General features: G+C 43.0%; 1 protein-coding gene across 1 annotated transcript in view; it reads right to left on the bottom strand.

Annotated features, from left to right (window-relative positions):
- Positions 1-6,376: 6,376 nt before the first annotated feature.
- LOC119453092 (uncharacterized) overlaps positions 6,377-21,731 on the bottom strand; it is a 54,402-nt gene continuing 39,047 nt past the window's right edge. Inside the window, 1 exon segment of the mRNA XM_037715087.2 lies at positions 6,377-20,779. Within this exon segment, the coding sequence (XP_037571015.1) occupies positions 20,579-20,779 (201 nt within the window). The 3' untranslated portion in view covers positions 6,377-20,578.

The raw sequence follows: 21,731 nt of genomic DNA, 5'->3' as shown, positions 1-21,731 counted from the left end.
ATAAAATGCCTAATAATTATAATCATAATGACACCAAGGATGATGACCATGTTTATTTCTTCAGCGTTTTACTCGAAGTAAATTAAAAGTGAATGAATGAATACAAGACAGTGATAGTGTTTTTGTTAATCAGGAAAATTCGACCGCAAGCCACCTCCTGAATTGTAATGACAATGTGAACAGAGCACTGAAGGTACACGTTGGACTGGTGAGGCTGGACGCGTGGGGGGGGGGTAACTCGGCCTCAGGGGGGGGGGGGGTTACAACACCCGAAACACCCCCCCCCCCCCTGTCTGTGCGTCACTGCAAGTGGGGGTGCGTCAGCATTCAATATTTCAAGTACGATTGGAATAGTGTTTCTTTTTTGAGTCGTGTTTGGTTTTACAATTCCATATTCAAAGTTTGCAAATATTTGTCTATGGCTAAAGTAGTACAGATAAGAATGATTGTTAGTGCCTGTTGTGCTAAACGAGACACTGCATTATTGCCTCAAATGTCTGTTGTTGGGATTGGCCATTGGGCTAGTTTGTTTTTGCATGCTAACTGAGCCATATCAGTACAAAATGCTGGAACCGACGAGCAAGAAACAGCGCTCACCCTTCTCCGTATCTTGACTTCGGTCTTGCTCCAGCATTTTGCACTAATATACTCTAGTTAGAATCTGCGTTGTTGAACTGTCTCTGCTGGTACTTTTCAGGCCGGCACTAGTTTTCAATATAATGTGAAAACACTGTTGTTTTTTTTCCCCATGACATCTTGCAGTTATAGTTATCGAATCATTTTTTTTCATATGCTTCGTTTTGTATTTAGCAGGAAATGCTATGAAGACTATGCTAGTAGTAGTAGTCAATCGAAATTTCACTCTGTGCATTATGCAGTGCAATTGTTTTTCATCTGCTGTGACTTTGTGGGATAACTAATTCATATGTTATAACTGCAACTTGTGGACGTTGAAGGTTGCATCAAATCGCATATTACTTGTGCGCCTTTGTGCTTCCAGTGCGTGGCAGACTGTTTTTGTTGCAAGCGCAGTGCTGTGGCCGCTGGTTGCAACAACATGCCGCTCTGATTGTTTAGTGGTACGTGCGTTCAGATCTGCGATGCCTTCCATGCAATAATTACGTCGCATTTTGCTGCATCGATGTATGAGACTTAATGTTGCATTGGAGCACGTGGTGCATAATTATGCCTTTCTTGTATGATGCACAATTTTTTTGGTGACGCATGCAGTCAGTGAGAGAGGCCTTTGTAGCATTGCCTGCCATGTATGAAACGGAAAAATTGGAGGACGCTTAAGCTTCGCTTTTAAGAGTGGAGCGCGATAGCATTCGAAGATCCCTGACTGCTTCTCACGCTTACCGACAACTGCAGCTTAAGCAATTGTAATGGTTACCAGGAAACACTGGCAGCGAACGCTATGCACGAAGGCGAGCTTTCTGCTAGGAATGCGGCCTCTTGCATGGGGCGGTCCCGGAGATATTGCACAGCCGCGCCAAAAAACATTGCATAATTTTCAGGTCTCTGTTTTTGTTTCGTACCTTTAATATTTCAGTCTGAGAAGATTTAACATAAAAGACATGCACTTTGGGTGTTTTGTTTCATTACATTTCTTTGTGGATTGTCATTCTCAAAATTCTGAGGAATAGCTTTGCCAAGAATGCAAGACAAGGTATGAGCAACAATAATGATAGAACATATACATGTACGTAAATATATTCAGAGGGCCTGGGTGGTTGGGGATGATTTTCTCCGCCACATCACAACGCCGAATTTTCTGCGACACAGGGCCCTTAACGCTGTCGCGTTAATATAGGCTGCCTGCAGAGTTGTTTACGAATTCAAGTGAAATAATCTTTGTTCAACTTTGTTTTAACTGCGCTGAGGTGATTGTTCTTCTAGAGGAAATATTTATTATTTGATTCAGTATTCAAAGTCGAAGTTTTCGGAATATCATATTTGACTAGAAAATTCCATTCTAACGAACCCTTATTGATAAGCTTCTTTGGCATTTATTAAGCGCGCGCTAAACTTGAATGCTCGGCCTGGCGTGACTTATACATTGCTCTTTCGGTAACTTTTCAGTATTCATAAAAAAAAACTATGAGCGAGTTGTAAAGAATGACCATCCTCAAATTTCAGTGTAGTCGTGAGCTTCCTTTAATTTTGTTCTCAGGCCAAGAATGTGGCAGTAATCGTGACATTGTTTGATGGCTTAGATTAATTTTCTTTTTTTACGAGGACTCGAGGACACAGTGTTATGTTTTTAACAACAGCTCATTATCTCAGTGCCGAGAAAGTTTTGAATCGTGTAGCATCATTTAAAGAAGGAGCCCCGGCACATATTGTGGAGCTCGTAGAAACTACACCGCGCGTTTTTCGAACATACACGAGACGGCACTTGGCAAGTGTGAAGGTGTGAAGTTGTGTGAAGGTTGGGAAGTGCTTGTAAGGTATTTTGATTTGATACCAGAGCTGATCTCTCCAAATGCCACACCCGGTGTTCTTGACATTGTTGTGACATCATTAGACAGAGCAAAATTTCGTGACGTCGTGTAGCGAGGTCAGGCTATGTATGATGACGCTTCTCAATAAAAAAAAAGTAAATGAGAGTGCTTTTCGTGTTCGTTCTGGTTGCACTTGGCATTTTCAGGGAATGGAGCGAGTCAGCATGTCACGATTCATCCGCCTCTGGTTACCTTGCGTTTCCCCACCTTTTGCACCAGCCAAGTGTCATCCGTGCGAGAAGTATGCGGAAATATGTGTCAGTACTTTTGTAGTGACGTTAGATTTGATGATAAATATACCTCTGTTTTGAATCAAAGTGCCATTAGATTTGAGAATGTTTTATTGTTTCTTCGAATATTCCATAATGGCTCGTGACAATTGGGGCTATGCAAATGCATGCAATTTCGAATAGGAATTGAATGGAGCTCTGTTTTACCAAGGTACTCATGAATTTGAGATATTTGTCTTCTGTATCTTTTCTTATTTTCTGAATATTCGATTATGGCAGAATGTATGCGGCTATACAGAGCATGGATTCCACGAAAAATGGCCCACGTGTTCACGACCAGCTGCTTCGTGTACCCATTGTGAGCGAGTGTTGTTGTTTAGAAGCGTAAAGTAATTCACGAGGAACTTTTTTGTTTGCACCTGCCCCTGGGACGAGCATGTTTTGTGAACTTTAGAACTTGTGTTGCTTCCTGTTCTGTTTGTAGCATTTGTGGTATTTAGTGCACAGTTACTGCGGCGAAGGAGTTAGTCGGCACCGCCTGTATGCGCTGAAATCTTTGTAACGGAACACTAGAGAGGAACACAGTCGAACCTCGATAGAGCAGCATACTTGATATAATGCAGTAGATATAAATGGTCTGTTGCTGATACGAACATGTAAAAAATATATGCTCTTAACGAATGTCGGGTATGATGAAGGTATTTTTTCTGTCGAATGCGTCTTTGCTGTAACGAGATCTGACTGAATTAAATTGTATTGTGTTGGCATAATATGTTGCTGTGAAAGGAGGGAGGCTTGGTGACCCATAAAACACCTAAAGGAAAAAAAAAAAACACACACACACACACACGCCAACTCGCAGCACCGTCACAGATTTTCGACAGCACCTGCCCTTGTCTAGTTAACGGTTTGCTGGCAAAGAAGGGACGCATTGCATTCTACAGGACCCAGAGACGCAGCGCAGCAAGTTTTGCTGACTTTCCCCACGACAAAAAAAGATAAATAAAAAATATGTTCGAATACAACATTGGAATTTGACCTCGTTGCCCTGATGGCACTTGCGATAGTTGAATCCGAGATTCAAAAAAGTTTGGCCTCTTTTTCTTTTTTTTCCAATGGTAACAAACATTTTGCTGCCAAACGAACGAATATAGAGTTTTCAAATAATACTTTGGTGTTTCTCTATAGTGTTCCTTTAAATATGGCTAATAACTCACCTGGAATTGCAGTGACCATTTACATGTTCATTTTGAATGTATTGAAGAAAATAAATCTTTTTTGGCCACTGTTTCTTCCTCATGCTTCTTTCTCTTCTTCGGCTGTTGAAAGCATCAAAAAGTACTGTCACCTAAATAAAGCATAAGCGGCAACTATTTACAGAATGTAGTTACACTTGGTAGCGAGAAGCTGCACATGGTGGTAGACATCTTGCACACTAGTACGTGTGGTTATTCTTTGTCACCACGATGGTCCTTCTTTTTGTTTGAATTGGTAGCCTTCCAGTAATATATTCAATTCGATAACCGAAGTCCTTACGATATACGTACTTGACTTGATTCCTACGTTTCAATATAGAAACACCACTGATAATAATGATGATTGTTTTTTTATTCATCAATGCAGTGATGGAAAGATCAAAGACTAAAGATGTGAAATTATAGATGCAGTGATGTGTGGAGTCCGTACGGTAAAGAAATTATGTTTATATACACTATTTGACACATGTATGTATAATACCGCCTGGACAACTAAGGAGTTTCAAAATGAGAAACACCATGGCAACGGCAGTTAATGGAACAAGGGAAATGCAGGTCGCCAGATGCGCATAGTGTTGTGTTCATTGAAGAGGAAAAAAAAAACGCGGTACTACAGCACTGCACACTGTTTTAAGGGGTTGCAAACAAGGCGAGACGACAGACCCAATATTAAATTGAGACATCGAATTCGTATATGGGCTGCCTAGCAGAAAGCCATTTTTTTATGAAATGATTGGAAATAATTACTGAGCAATTGTTATCTTCACTGTGTGTTCGCTCAAGTGACAGGTGCTCCTGCGCAACAACTACAGCTCTTTTGCAGCAGAATCATTCGGAACAGTAGTCACTTCGATTGCTCTCTCCCCGTCGAGACTGCAATAGAAAAGTTGCTCCTAATATTTGAATATGAGGGATAACATATTTGTATCGAATACGAATCAAATGGCAAAGACTATTCGATTCGTGCTCGAATATTTGCCCTTTACCTCCCGTAGATGGGCCCAGTACATCCACACATTTAGTGTGCCCTTTACCGTAAACGAGCTAGGCTCATCCATGGCAAAAGGGTCGAAACTTTTTCTTAAGAGAAAGGATCTGAGCTAATCCATGCGTCTATAGTTCTCTGTTTTATGCACAGATGGCACTACAATACCATTAAAGATTGACAGAAATGCTATGACAAAGAAAATGGCATACTTGTCATGCGGAGAAGCCAACTTTCTTCTATGCATAAATAATTATTTCCTGTTTGTTTTCCAGTAAAAAATATTGCTTTGAACACATTTTTGTTATTTAATGTGCCGATGCCATAGAGCAGTAAAACAATTCGCAATTAGGAAATGTTTTTTGAAAAATAATTTGGGATAAAGGGCTAAATGTTGTGCCAAGTAATGTCTTTTCCACGTATTAAAAACTGCACGCATGTCCAAATCAACTTCAGTTGGAAGTAACACCTGTCCAATCTTTTCTCTTCTTGTCAGTCATGCTTTGCGGTGCGCAAAACATACGATTGAACATCAATTTAATTTGTGACCAAGCCAAGCAAGAAGCCCTTCTAGGCTGCATAACACAGCTTGAATGTAACATGTTTGCATGAGGCAAGCGAGTGTTTGTTACAACCGTAAGAGAGTGAGAGACATTTATTATGGTAGGAAAGCTGAAAGGTCAGCCTGAGTCAACAGCTCTGACCTGCGACTGAGCATTAGGATCAGGAAATCGCAGTGAGAAGAGCGGGGAAAGAGAATTGCTGATTATGAGCACGATGATAGTGGTGAACAAACTTGAACAATCAAGACTCTTCAGTCTCAAATTCAGACCGCTCTCGTGCAAGAATTGAACGAGAGCCTTACGAACGTCACGCTGGTGACCAGGGTCCAGGCAAGGTACCAATAGAACCTTTTTCAGACAAAGGTCGATTGATGAACCCACACAACTAATCTGTCGGCGATTGTCTTAGCACAGCATATCACGGGGACTGCACGGGACGTGTTTTCTAGTCTCTGGTATATCACGCTCCGGTCTGTCTGCATGGCCGACAAGGTGTAGGTATTTGCCGAGTTAATGCCACACCTAGTTATAACTTGTGCAGCAAGCTTGCATTCATTACTTCTTTTAGTAGTGGGCAGTAACAGTAATGAAGCCAGCAAATGCATGATCTGTTATTGAGCTACCGCAGTGACTGTCTTCCTGTCAACCATCTAGGGCAATTGTGCATGTGTGCTAGATCTAGCCTGGGAGTGTCAGCTAGCGCCACTCACGGTCATGGTGGCCAGATGTGGAACATTCAACCACATGCATGTGTTGGGCAAACAGGGCTAACATTTTTCTGCAACTTTCAACATCTTCGGGGTGTGTTGTGCATAAGAAATGAGGTTCTCACAGGACAAAAGTTTCACAGTACGTTTATTTACCAGCTCCTCTCAAAGGGGTTGTTGGGTAAACAGATCAACCCTGCTCACAGGGGGCATGGCGGTATAAATCACACTCGGCGTCTAGAAAGATACAGAAACAACTCCAAAACACCCTCGCCAAAACTCGTTTGCACGGCGGCACCAGTCAAAGTGTTGGGGCAGAGTACAGAAGTGTGAAATTCTAAAAAAAAAAAAAGAGACAAATTTTTCATGCCAAGTCACTGCCGACGACTCTGATGGGCAACACTAAGCACAGTGGCGCCACCTAGGCATGGGCTGCATAAAGAAGTGAAATGTGACCCTTAGAAGACATTCAATAGTACTTGGTGAAAGGCTTTCGAAGCACAGAAACTGAACTTAATTTTCTTTTTTCGATGAATCTAAGTAAAAAGCAAAAGTAAACCATAATTTAATTCATGTTAAATGAACCATAGTTTCCTGCTAAAATGAGAAATCTAGCACTGCAGTTCAAGCCACCACGAGAATGATGGGTATTACAGTTGAACTTTGATGTAATGAACATGGGTACCACGAATTATCAGATGTAATGAAGTAAATAAGCTTCTAGTCGTTTTAGCATGCAACAAATATATGCTTATAACGAATGTATTTTTGTTTGGCGTGTGACTTCATTGTAAGAAGGTGCGAGAGTACATGGATTTTCTTACAATTTGTCATGGCTTAGTTGACAAAGCAAAGTGATAGCTTTTACAAGTCTTTCTGGTTCAGCTGTGTTGCGTGCTGATTGTGCAACATTTCTTCAGAGCAGTGGAATGTTTTACGCTCGCATTTATTCTATTCTCTCATGTAATTTAGAATGAATAAATATGTCTCGACACTTCCAATTGTTTGTTGCTAGATCTGGATGGCTTTTGGGCAATGGCACTCCCAGTGGAGGGGTTATTTCAGACATCTCAGAGAGTTATATTAATTGTAGTGCTTTGAAAACAGTATGACAGTACAAATCGGAGAGTACATTAGGCAAATTTGAGGTTACGGTATTAGCCTAACACAAGGACCCGGAAGGTTGTTCAAAGCTAAAGAAACGAATTTTAGAGGGATCCACATACTGGCCATCATTTCTGTGCCAGATAAAGCCCTATACACGCGGCAGGCATAAACACTAGTGCCATGTCTGCCTTTAGTAAGTTAGGCATGAAACACTCTAGACTGAACCATAAACATCTCGCTAACTAACAAAATACTGAGCAACATTTTGTATGGCCTGCGAACAAAATGCAAAATTAAACGTCCACTCAGCAAATGTCTTGTGCTGAAGTGAGAAATTTCTCTTGTATTGTTTTGAAGATTAACCAAATATAGACAGCACTTTCACTGCTTCATGCTGTGCAAGCAAATGTGGTAAAAAAAAAGAAAAGAAAAGCCCACGCTAACAGCTAGAAGCAGAAGTGTTAGCAGCACAAGGAGGGTTTCAACTTCTGCAACCACAATATCTGTGGCGACGCTTCGAAAAATGTCTTCGGTTCTGGGTCGTGTACTTTTGAGGATAGAAGCTTGTGGACCACTGGAACCACAGGGGGGGACTGGACACGGGAGTGCGCACACAGGCTTCAGTATGTATGCCAACAGCCATTATGTGCAGCAGCCCACTTGCTGTATGCTGTCTCACAAAACAACAATTATGGCTCAGGTTGATCTGAAATTTATGTTTGGGAATATTTATTCAGGAAACCTGATAAACGGCGTGGTTTTGCAGCGCTGACAATGTGCTGTTGCATCTGCACATGTCTTTTAATCTACTTATATAAGCATTGTAGATTACTGAAAACCAAAGGGTAGGCTTTTTAAAATTTTGTACTCGGAAGCAGTCGTGCATTGCGTACAAAGAAGAAATCAAGCTTTAAACGGAATCACAGCATAATTCGAATGTTGCCTACAGCTTTTTTGCAAATAACGCACCTTTGCAAGCAATAGCCAAACAGTGTACCGTACAGTACAGTGCTCAGTGATTCAAACACGATAACCGGCCCACATGGTGGCCGGTGCTTTTTGTACTACTGGTGACCGCTGGGTGACCGCTGAGGGGCCAAATGCACTCACAACGTGTTACAAAGGCCCTCGCATTCATCGTATATCACAATGCATCAGCTCGGCGTCCACAGCACTCACCATTGGCACATAAAGCACAAGCTGCCATGGAAGCCAATTATCGCGTTTGAATCGCTGAACATTATACACGACCAGTAAACAACACCATACCTACAAACCACAACTAAATACCACTGCACCTAAAAGCGAGAAAGAAAATAAACAGTCGAGCGCCTTTACAATGAAATGACCTGTATAACGAAAAAATTATGTCCCGTTTCTTTGTGAGCTGTGCAGTGCGCGACCTTTACAACGAAGCGACCTGTATAACGAAGAACATTGGAGGCCCCAAGCACTTCATTATAAAGACATTTGGTGGTAGTACATCATCACTCACGAGACATAACTGGCCTACTTTGGATTACAGTGGTCCACAAGCTTCCACCTCCAATGGCAAGTTGTCACTTAGCGAGCAAGAGTATGAAGGTGCCAAACTCGTTAAAATATTGCACAAGAAACTGAAGCGCGCTCGCCGCTAAGTTTGTCAGACACACCAGGTCAACACTCGCAACATGGCCCAAGTACACACAGGCAAGCGATACACAGTGACGACCCGAGCAGCAACATGAAAGCGCGCGGGAAGTCATCAGCAACAGCATGTCAATAAACTACGGCAACAACAGCAACATATTATATATATATATAATATATATATGTATATGTATATATAGAGGCATAAAACATGAGACAGGCCCAAAATCCTCACACAAAAAAAAAGGTAGAGGGGAAAAATAGCATAGATTTTACCCACTGCTTTAACGACAAGAGAGTTCTCAAAATTAGGCCATAATTTTCTCTCCGCACATGACGAGTCAAACAATGTTTAAAGAAAAAAAAAATGCAGCACTCGTTGCCGGAGAATACGAGAATAAAAAGCGCAAAACAACATTAGTATACAAGCACTAGAGGTGTACAGGAACTCAAATGCGTATGTACTAAAAGACGACTGAAGCGTGCGACAACACGGTGCAAAATAAAAGAACCTATACTAAAAACTGCAATAAAATAGTGGTCATGTGGCCGACTTAGTCACCAATGCTCGCGAGAAAGCATGGAGGCCGTATTACGTAAGGGTTCTTCAACGCGCTGCATTATTTTGGCGTTTCCTCAGTGGCTCTGACGCTGCCCGGATGTGCGCAGAGTGGCTGATTGCAGCGATGACAATGCCCGAACCAGTAAGGATCGCAAAGGATAACTAGATCCTTCGTGATCAGATCCTTAGTCAGAATAGATCAAAAATAATTATCACGCCTGGACTGTCTTGCTTTCTGAAGGTGGCCGTTTTTCACCGCAGCATCACCGTTATCGATTTATCACTTTAGCAAGTCGTGCATACCGTGTTCGAAATTTCTTGAATGTTGTCGCCGATTTGATACCCAAGGAGCCTTTTCTAATCGGGTTGCGCAAGCTACATGAATGTAGTGTTGTACATTTTGAATGTACGCATTACTCTGGAATGTACAGTGATAATATGATATGACTGCAGGCCGACGTTGCAATAAGGCCGCGCATGGCCATGCCAGGTACACAACTCCCATGCTCATGTAGCCAACAAACCTTGAACCCAGCAGCTAATGGTACGCGATACTGGCACGCTCCTCGGCCGACCATTCGACCACTGTTAAGACAAGTGTGATTCACGAGACAGTACACATCTGTGTGTGTACCTGGGCCTGTCTGTACACCTGTTCATAATAGTATCATAATTAATAACTGTTTTGCACTGTGTTGTCTACACTTAGGATCGCCTTGGATAATGCAACAGCAAAACACGCAATTGCTACGTCGAGACGACAGGCGCAAACAGACACGCACACGCAGACAGCATAAAATAAGGACAGACGGGATGCAGGGGCAAACAGACATGCACACCAAAAACGACAGACGGGATTGAATAAGGACAAACAGGACAGGACGCGTCTGCCGGCCCGTGTACCTGCCGTCTGTGTAGCAATGTTTCAACAACTTAGCACATCAAAGAACACTGTTGAAAAATAAGTGTACCTATGTGGACACCAGCAAAATGCTGGGAAAAAAAAAAGAACAAATAAATCACAGGCTTATTGAATCACACAAATGTAGCACTCGTTAAGAAGACAAGCAGCTTAACATAAAATATACAGAACTGTTTGTCGTTAAATAAGTGCAAGAACGCCGACACCGACAGGCATCTCGCAGACTTGGACAGGAATGTAACAGCAGCGTTTGGCTAGCGGTGCTCTAACCTTACTGGAGGCTGTAAAGAAAAGATAGTGAGTACTAGCACCTGTTTCATCTATTCAACTTTAGTTAGTATTAATAATTAATTACAGAACAGCAAAAGTCACAGGCACAGTAGAGAAAGACTGACCGATGCAGCTGGCCTGCCAGAAACGTAGTGCTTCAAAATCCAACGGTCAAGCCTTGGCTCAACAAAACACAACTGCTACTTCATTACAAGCAGTCACAGAAGTTATAGATTCTTCAGTTCAAATAAATAATTCCCGATTTGGTGAAATAACTTTGCGGCTCCCTTCGACATTCCTTAAAAACCAGGTTTCGTCAGTCGAACCCCGGTTAATGAAATTGGACTCTACCGATTTGCCGGCTTACTGAACAAGTTACTAATCCCGTGATAACACTCATGCACCAATTTCGTGAAAATTTCGACTCCACAAAATCATCTGCGGGTCCATCGAACTCAACCTTGAGCTTTTAATCATTCATCGTGACTCAGCTATTCATCTGAGCTAACAAAACATGACTGTATGACATTCGCAACTCAACAATTGACTTGCAAGTTCCGGTAGATAAGCTTGTGTAAACAAGTTGCACAGCTGAATTTCTCTTTGTTATGTACTAAGTACTAACTTTTGGTGTGACAAAATGGCCTGTGTCTCTTTAAAATTGCACTAAACAAATTGGTTAAACGGAAGGTGCAAGATGGCTGACAACCACTTACAGATCCACTGATAAATGGAGATAAAAATAGTTTTAAGGTTACCTGCATGAAATAATGCACTGAACAGCTCACAACACAAGAGCATGTCAGCCTGCCTAATTTTTTATGCTAAATATTTGTGCACTAATCACACCACACCTACTAATAAGGTACACTCAAACTAACGAAATTCTGCTTTGGATGTTTTTGGACAATAATAATAATAATAATAATAATAATAATAATAATAATAATAAAGTGAATCAGCAATATATCAGGCTTTCAAGTTTGTTAATTTAGCTATCTCAATTTAAGACTGCCACTAATAACCATCTATCAAGACATGCCAGCTAAAGCGTATGCCGTTTATACAGGGTGTCAAATTTAACTTGTGCCAAAATAAAAAAAAAACATGCAGTGCCATGCAGATGGACAGAACCAAGATAATCAAAAAAAGATGTAAAAGTGTTCTTTTTTTTTTCAATTTGTTTTATGCTGCGGAGTTTCCATTTGCACTGTGCATCCAATTTCACATTATAACTTTACCATGCGTACACAAAGGTGCGTTTCAGGGATATCAGTAATCTGTTTCTTGTCTAAAAATAAGTGTAACCCCACTCGAGGGACTCGCTCGTCACAGGCATCGGGGCCTCTTTGACATCGGTCCACCAAGCAACCGACATTCGAAATCTTGTCAACAACGATGTCAGCCTAGCTGCATCATCACTAGATTGTCTAGCATCTGAGTTTCCTCTCTTACTACGAAAGGCTAACAGCATGCTAATGTCGGGCAAGCATACGAGGTCGTGGCCTCGGCCCGTAAAATCTGGACGAATGCGACCTTAAAAGGTGTGTGCGACGTAAACTGGAATGCATCTCTCTTAGAAGGGCATAAACTTAACACTCTCAACGAGGATAAAAAAACTTTGGGAACAAAGAACAAATCTCAATCTCAGCTTGAGAGCATTCTACGGTGCGTTCCGTCTCGCAAGAGCAAATCTGGAGGAGTATGTTGCTGCTGACAAACAACACTGCAGCACTTGACTTAAAAAAAAGAAGAATAACACGATAGGGCCGGGACCTGAGGTTTCGATGATGACTGCCAACGAGCTACAATGACCATACGTCGCATGCAAAGGCAAGCTCTCGTCGACATGCATATGTGAACTGTTATGCACTAAGCATTATAGCTGTTAGATCAAAGTTTAACAAGCGAGCTCTCGTTCATAATGAAAGGCGGATCACAAGCCTTGACTAAGTGACACACATGTATGATCGCCGAGTTCAGAGCCTTAAGACTTACACTAGCAAGGCATGCAGAAACGTCTGCAGAAAAAAAAAAAAAAAGAAGACCGGGTCACCACTGCCTACTTTAATGAGCATGACAGCATTGCTGCTGCACATATGAGTGTGCCTTTAAATTTTTTAAAACTGTCACACGAGCGTCAACAGGCAAGTCATCACCACTTGGCCGTGGAGAAAAGTGGTAGAAGTGGTGGGAGTAGTGCAAGACTTGCACATACATACAAATGTTGTCTGCCGAACTCTTTCGTATGATGGATCCAGCCTGATGCGTTTGCATGCCTAACACCCCTACCACTGCCTTTCGAACAAGCTTCAGCTTAGTACACGAGGCAAGCAAGCCACTGTTGAGGTGAGCCTCAGTTAGGCCTACTGCAGTTCCACTAAGCTACAGTGAACATGTCTAGGCCCATTTCTACATGCAGCAACAAGGTTTAGTTGAAAGACTGCATTTATATATATATATCATCATCATCAGCCTATATTTATGTCCACCGCAGGACATAAATATAGGCTGTTATGTTGCCCAATCCAACAGCATCAGCACTTAGTTACCAGCCACATGTCCGATAGCCTTGTACTCAAGGCTCCCATACGATCTCCAACTTGGAGTAACCTACACTTATGACTTTCTATGCGAGTAATACCTTAGTTACATAGGCCTGCTAACCACTGCTTTGCTGAATGTTAGTTACGGCCTAAGCCTAACAGATAGGCTTAGCCACATGTTAGGCCTAACCACAGTTAAGTGCTGCAACTGCTTATATATATATATATATATATATATATATATATATATATATATATAACAATGGTTAGCAGGCCTATGTAACTAAGGTATTACTTGCATAGAAAGTCATTAGGTGTAGGTTACTCCAAGTTAGAGATGGTATGGGAGCCTTGAGTACAAGGCTATTATCAGACATGTGGCCGGTAACTAAGTGCTGATGCTGTTGGATTGGGCAACATAATAGGAAGCTGATGAAAATAAGCAGGCAGGTCAATGCCATGATTGCTGAGCCCATAATATGTGGAAGGGTCCAGTACGCAAGGGCCAGAACCTTGTTTAGGCTCCGTTATTTTGTAACGCGATAGCGTTTAGGGCCCCGTGTCGCAGAAAATCCGGCGTCGGCAACCGGCGTGTGATCAAGGTGACGGAGAAAATCATCCAACCACATCGACCGCGCAGGCCTTCCACGTGGTGCAAGGTCTTGGTGAACAAAAATTTAATTTCTCACAGTGAAATCCGTCAGAAAAATGGTAAAGTACGACTTTACCAATCGGCGTCGGATTGTAATTTGAATGTATGAGAGAACCTAATTCTGCTACGAGGAAACTCAAAAATTTCTACCAAACCTGCGCGCGTCGGGGCAATAGCAAACAATTAATAAAATAATAAAGGTGCTAGGGCCTTCACATTTTAATATATGACCACTTATATTGTCCCTGCAAAAACGTCTTTCCAGCAATGCATTTCAGTTTAAAAGTGAAGCCGACTTAAGGGGATCAGTGTAAGCTTGGTCTTTGTAAGCTGGCTTTCCCACTTTCAGTGTTGCAGTGAGTGAAGCCTACTTGCCGTATGCGAACGATGCGATGCGAACGGGTCCTGATAACACTATCGCGTTCTACTCTTAAAGGCGAAGCTTAAGCGTCCTCCAAGTTTTTTTCCCCTAGTCATGTCGAGGCATAAATTCAGAATCCAATCCAATCCGGCACTTGCACAGGGCCAAGCTCAGTGCACTTGTACTAGTTGGTACTACCTCCTGATGCATCACTCCATAATAAAGTGCAGACTTACTAGCCGGCCGATGCTTGTGTGACAGGCTTAAGGAGGAAAAAAAAAAAAGAAAAACTGTACGAGCATACAGTTGATACATGGCTATTGTGACAGCCTGATAGGGAATGTGCACAAGCTAGTACAAAACGGATCAAACACGTTTGCCGTACACAGTCGTCATTCAAGCTTCTCAAAATGATGGCGACACCAAACGTGGACCCAAGAGAAACTGGAACTCAATTTACATGACATAGTAAGCTTTTTGTTATAGCAACATGAAAACAGCTGACACCGAAAGACTGATTGCTTGTGAAAGGGGCCAAAAGATGCTTAAGACCCAGCATTGTTTTCAATGCCCTTGAACAAACTCCCATTTCAGGGAGTGTAAAACAATGTGGTTATCACGATAGTGAAGCATTTCTTCAAGGCGTAAGTTAAACTGATATCTTTGGCTAAATGCACAGACTGTGAAACAGTGCGGGTACATATCATGATAGGGAAGCATGACCTCAAGTTATACATGTTAAACTGATTTCTTTGGCATAAAGCATAGAAGGCTATGTTATAATAAAAACTGCTTCAGCTTATGACACGGTGGAACTCCATTTTAAGGTTAAGAAGCCTCCAAGAGAGTCCGCTAAACTGAAATAGACTCAAAGGAATTTGCTGAAGATGGCATGGCTTTTCCGAGCATCATATGAGAAAAGTGCAGTGAGTAGGCTGTCTTCAGTCAACAGAATGGTTTAATGAACCACACCAAGGCATGGCAGTGTAAAGAAGATGCACGTCATGAATTAGCCAATCGTTGCAAAGCCATGAAGAAATGGAAGACTACCCAATAAGGATTTCATCGTTTGATGGCTACTGTAGACCTTCTGTTCTGGTAAATCAAAGGAAGGTGGTTCTTCGTAGCTTTCTAGCATGCGGAAGTAGATGAAAGACTGGAGACAAACGCAAGTTTAAACACTACCTTCAAACTATCCGATACACTGGACGAGCAAAAAAAAAGAAAAGGTTAAGATCATCTGTCTCCATGCTTATCACACTGGTTAAGTCCCACTTTCTCTAGATAGGTGAAAAATACCTAAGTCGTGCCTTGTGCCTTTATCGCAACACTTAAGTGGCACATCACAAAAACAAACGGAAAGGAATAGAAAATGCTCAAAAACTCTCAAGAGCCTGTTGTCACGGTAACTCCCAACAACATTACACATAAGCTAACAGCAGAACTATCATATCTCAGTACTAACTCTCACAGAGGTGATGTAACATGTTGCACGCGCCGAGTAATCCGTTTTCTCTCCCAAAAAGGTAGAGCTAATGCAGCATTCCCCTCGAGACGGCTTTCACGTTATGGCACTCGGGGCCAATGATAAGCGTTAAGCGCTAGTGAAATGCCTTTTTACTAGTAAAATGAAGTCACTGGAAGCTAGCTTTTTAATTACTGCCTGCAGTCCTTCATGTGCATTCTAACACTAGGAAACCGCAAATGCAATCCGACCCGAGTACAACAGATACAGATACAACGAAATTTTTGGATATAACGAAGTAAATATACAATATTTCTCACCAACATCAGTGTCAAAAACATGCTCATAGCAAATGTTGAATATAACAAAGGTATTATCGTGCTGGATGCGACTCCGCTATAGCAAGGTCCCACCTCAAGCTAACGCCGACTACCCCAAGCCTCCACACACTGTGAAGCTCCTTAGCTCTGTAAGACTTACCAAATACAATGAAGCTCCACTATGCACACAAACTCCACTTAGCACACAAGTTCAATGAGCTCTTCACGGGGCTTACTAGGAGAAGCATAAAGACAGGAAAAAATTATAATCAGAGTGCAGCGACTAGTAGTAGCACAGTGAATTCACAAACATTTGGTGGGGATGACAATTACGACTGGCTCGTGACGATTCAAACTCAGCTGGCTTGCTATTCCCATTGATTCAAACAAGACCCAACGATTCTGGCTAGTGCACTGTTTTTGGCGCGTACTGCTGCCGCTTTAACAACAAGCAGGCTTACCAATTAGCTCAGACCTTTTGGCTTCGCAAGGGCAGAGCAGCAACACCATAAACAACTGATGAGATAACGTTTGTAAGGGGCACAAACTGCCAAAACGCACAAGTTAGGCGGCTGTATATGCCGGCAGACGCCACTACGACACATCGCCACTGACCCAGTCAGATGCTTTCAGCGGCGGTGCCACTCATCAGTTCCCTAGAACTGATGTAGTTTGAATGCTGGAGAGTCATATACAGAGTCGCGTACACTCGTGATAACTTGGAACTCTGTTTCGGGTCACATTTGTTCAACTTCCGTCAAATCAAGGAAATAACAATGGTCCTCGCGGGTATGAATCAAGACGAGTCGGCTGCATAAGACTGTAGGAGCACGTCGAGACGAGGGCACACGAACGCAGACGACGCAACACAGGAACATACTTGTGTCCTTCTCTTAACACAGTGCGATATTTGTCATGTTCCATAGACTAGCCCAATGACCACTCTTGGTCAAGATTGGAGTCAACATCTGTGTATGCAATGTGCATGCAAAACAGAATCATGCAGGCCTGACTATACATTGAAGGAAACTAGAAAGTCGCAGCGACAGGGCTTGCCAGTGGTAAAAGGAGTAATGCGAATGAGGGGACTCAGATGAGACTATATATCTTTCGAGTGCTTTGGTAAGAACTACACTCACGGAAAGACAGCTCGCGCAGAAAAGTTTTCGGCAAACCACGCACACATGGTCACTTCTGTGGCACCTGTCGCCCCAATCACCTTGTTTCCTTGCTCACTACAACACCTGGTGCGCCCTCAGCAACAAACTTGGTTCATGCGCCATCAAAGACAACTATACGCACAGCAAAACTGTGTCCTTAGGACACAATTACCAACATACCTAAGCTTTCTTTTTTTTATCCATATGTCGACAGGAATACGCAGAAGGGGATCACGTAGAAAAGTGACAAATGCCTTAGTCGAACAAAACAATGTTACTAGTACTGTCACACTTGATATCCAGCTTCCAAGATGTCACTTCGGGAACTGCCCTTGTTCAAGCTATTAGCTATAATTAGCTATAATGAGGGTTGCATAAATAACGCACTAGAATATGGTTGACAAAATTGCAAGCCTAAAGCAGTGACCATTTGAAACAGCGCACTGACTTAGGCCCACCGGCTCTTCAAACAGTGACACACCATCAGCTATATGTGCGCAAGCCAAGTTACTCGATGCAGTTATGTGCTCATAACGCCAGCAGATACTTCTAACAAGAGCGAGTGCAGACACTGCTCAAAAAGCTCAGGTTCTCAAGCACACATCACAAGGCGCTCGCATCTGAAAGCGTACAATGCTGCTTACAGAGCGCAGCGTGTATGAAAGACACACACACCTTTCGAATTCCCAGCATTCCTAATGTCGTTCCTCTCGCTCGAAGAGAAGTAAAATGCAAAACGCGAGGCATCAGCCACAGCGATTCTCGAAAATCCACAACAACACTCACAGCTGGCGCGCACGAAATGTTCCAATAGCCCCCCCCCCCCCCCCTGACATCCCAAGTCGCGCGCAACAACAGTCACACACATACCGCAATCACCCGAACCACACGAAAGTGTCGCTTGCCGACGCGACGTGGTACAAATGCATGCGTCCCATTATCAGAACTCTCAATGAGGATTACGAAAATCTTTTGAACTGTTTCTTCCTATACGTGCCATGGCTTTGAATGGGGCTGACAAAGAGAATGTGCTGAACGGTGGCAGCACGACAATATCGCTCAATATTTCTCGGACACGCACACAACAGCAAGGATGCAAGGGTAACAACATATGTGTTCAAACGAAAGCATCTTGCAGATTTTGTGGCGCTTAATGCAAGGACTAAGAACAGCCAGTGGAGGTGGCAAACATGGCCTAACCCTCAGTGCATTTGATTCCAGAAGAGTTTCCTAAAAGGAGCCCCGCGACACTTTTCAAGAAAGGCGTTGAATGTGTTCGGCATGGCGGGGCGTATTTTTGAAAAAAGAGGTTTCTTGATGTGTCTCATGTGTGGCGAGTTATAAGGCAATCAATTGCTTCCCCTTTCATACCTTCATTACCTTATCCTCCTCACCATTTCAATCGCACTCAATACTGTGTCAATGTGGTGTGTTGGTTACCTGTGTTCAACCTCTGCTTGGTATTGCATCGAGCTTTGTCAGCTCCCATGCTTTGTCGTGATTCTTAACAATACAGTGAACTTGTCTTTCAAGACACACTGTGGTAGCATGAGGCCGTGGGTTTAACTCCCAGTGGCATTCGCAGGGAAATGCAAGAATGCCAGTGTACTTAGATTTAGATTAACGTTAGACTTCAGGTGGTCAATGCTAAGTAGGTGCCCCTACTGCAGTGCCTCTCGCTGCCCCGCTGTAGTTTTGAGATGTTAAAATAAATAAATAAACAAATCAATCAATCAATAAGGAAATAAATTTCCCGCGGCTCTTTGAATATCAATGTCTGACGACTCCTGGTCTGCTATGTAAAGCCACACGTTCTGTGAAGACAAAAATTGACTGGCAGATGGCATTTGAACACTTCAGCCATATTATCGGTCGATCACTTTGGGGGGGTATACATTCATTTCTGAGTGGCCTGGCGGCGTTTGAAGTGATGCCTCGCTGGAGTGACTCACTGGGTGTTCTGCCCGTTAGCCTAGCCAATTACGTTTATTGGAAGCACTATCCCTGAACGTTAAGAGACCAAAAAATGCTTAGCACTCCTAGTGCTAGGTCAGGTTGTTTACTGTCACTTTTGGCCTTGCATTATGCGCTACAAAATCTGCACACACCACACCAACGAGTCCCAGTCGCTCACAATCTGCAAGAGCATCTCAGCAAGTCTTCCGCAATCACGCCCGTCAGTTGGCACTGCACTTATTCTCACAGCAAGAAAGCACATGTTCTTCGTTACTAAGGCAGTGCTCTTATATGAAATGCTGTCTTCCGCTTTCATTTTTTTTTTCCTCCTTTCGTTTCCTTTTTTTTTTTACGAAGAGCAGCAAAAAGTACACTATACGGTAAGGCGGAAAACGAACGATGCCTTCATGTTAGCCTGCACATAAAGCAGGTGCGAGATTAAGTTGATTTGACGATGCCCGTCGAGGAAGGATACAGAGCTCCACTTAATCTGGCACACCACTATATAACCATTGCTTTAGTCTGCAGCGTAATTATTACCAGCATTCCATTTCCCACACTGTACTTATACGTCATATTGTTGCATGTATAACGAGCCATGGGCAAATTAAAGTGAGCACGCACCAAACTGTGTGGATCTGCGGAGAATCGCCAGATGTCATGGTCTATATGTGCCGTGGTTCTTTTGACAGTTCCTCTTGTTTTTTTCACCGCGGCAAACCTTCCACAACCGAGACACCTCAAATCGAGTACCTGTACCTTGCACAAGAAAGCTAGAGAGGAACTTCTTTTAAGGCTACAACATACTTGCTCAGATAGACAGGCTCGCACATTTGTTGCTCGCAGCAGCCTCGATTCTCCGAGCCTGATGATCTTGACTCGACGCCAGGGAGCTCAGGCCTTTTCAAAACAAAATGTCCACACAGCCCATCTCGTGACAACTGTTAATTTCAACCAGCAGCACGTTGCGAAACTTGCCAACATAGAAAAAAAAAGGGAGAAGCAATCGGCATGACTGGATCCTCCGACAACAACATCAACATGTGGATGTGGAATTCAAGATACCTGCCAATAAAAGAAGGCAAGTCATAAACACCCACCCAAACTTGTCCAAGCAAGCGCGGCAATCGTAATAATGGAAACAGCTAAGCATGCAACACATCCCTATTATGACGCCTCTTTTTCTTTCGTCGACAAAACGTCGCCGAGTGCTGCGATCTGAGGGCCGCCAAACTATTTCTCCTCGTGCCAACATCTTTGATCTACAATATGCCACCTCTCCTGCCCCCCCCCCCCCCCCTTAACTCCTCCATAACTCGTCGCATTTTTTTTCTTTTCCTCAACGCTGCTATACGGCCCATCCTCGCTCTTTCTTTTTCTTCCTCAGGCGAAGAAGAAATTGAGGGCTCGGTTGACGTCGTAGTCGGCTGCGAGGCTGACCTGCACGAGCGCCTCGCGAGGCACCGCCTCGCCGACGACGTCGCGCAGCTGCTCGACGCAGACCTCGAGCTGCGCGGAGTCCTGCGTCAGTGGGAGCTCCTCCAGAGAACTCCAGGCGCTCGAGTGCGCGGCTCCTTGGTCCGCCTGCGGAACGAGAAATTTTTTTGCGGCACAAGGTCGCAGCGGGCCTGGAAGAGTGCGCGTCGTGAAATTGCATGCGCGGTTGACTCGCGATAGTCTTCAACCGGTACGACAACTCAGAAAGTCCGGTTAGCAAGAAGCGGTACCGAGGGACTAAATTTTTCGTTAGATGCAACTACAGTCGACTTCCGTGAATTTGACACTCGTGGGACCGCAAAGATTTGGTCGAATTATCCGACAGGTCGAATTACCAAACGGCAGCAGAATGAACGAATTCCAATATTTTTTGTTGCTCAAAGCAGTCTGCACTGTCTTTCTGCTAAGTGCTCTCGAAGCGCAACTCAACCGGCATGCGGCAACCGAGTGCAGACGAAACGTAAACGTTATGAAAATAAAAGTCAAGAAAATGTAAAGTAAAATAGCTTCACATCTACAAAAGCAGTGGTGCCGTCTGCTGAACTTGTTGTTTTTCAAGCATTAGCAGCCGCTGCACGCATGAGGGCACACAAACAGGGGTCAAATAACCAAAGCAGCATGCTTCTGCATTCAAACCAAATGAGCTTTTCTTCTATAATAATACATGGTTTCTCGGAGGGACCTTCTAGTATGTTCGAATTAAGAGAAAAAGTGAATTAACCAGAGTCGATTGCATATTCCCTTAGGTTGCTAATCGATTCTGTCCACTGAAAATTCAGTGTGCAGTTCCTAAGTTCAAATATTTTAGGATTTCCGAGATGCTGGAAAACAGTTTTGCAACGACCAAATAAGGCATCACTATGACAAACAGCTAAAAGACAAAACACAAATTTAGCAACAAGTAAACACGTTTTATTGCACATGTAAAAAAAGAAAAGAGATAGAGAGATGCGTGCTAAGGCTTTTTTATGCAAGTGTAAACTGCCACCAATCACAACAAATGATATAGCTCCCTACTACAATGATGCTAACTGGATTG

Source organism: Dermacentor silvarum, chromosome 5, assembly GCF_013339745.2.
Source record: "Dermacentor silvarum isolate Dsil-2018 chromosome 5, BIME_Dsil_1.4, whole genome shotgun sequence".
Taxonomy (NCBI): Eukaryota; Metazoa; Arthropoda; class Arachnida; order Ixodida; family Ixodidae; genus Dermacentor; species Dermacentor silvarum.
The sequence above is the reverse complement of the archived record's forward strand: the minus strand, read 5'-3'. Positions and strand labels throughout refer to the sequence as shown.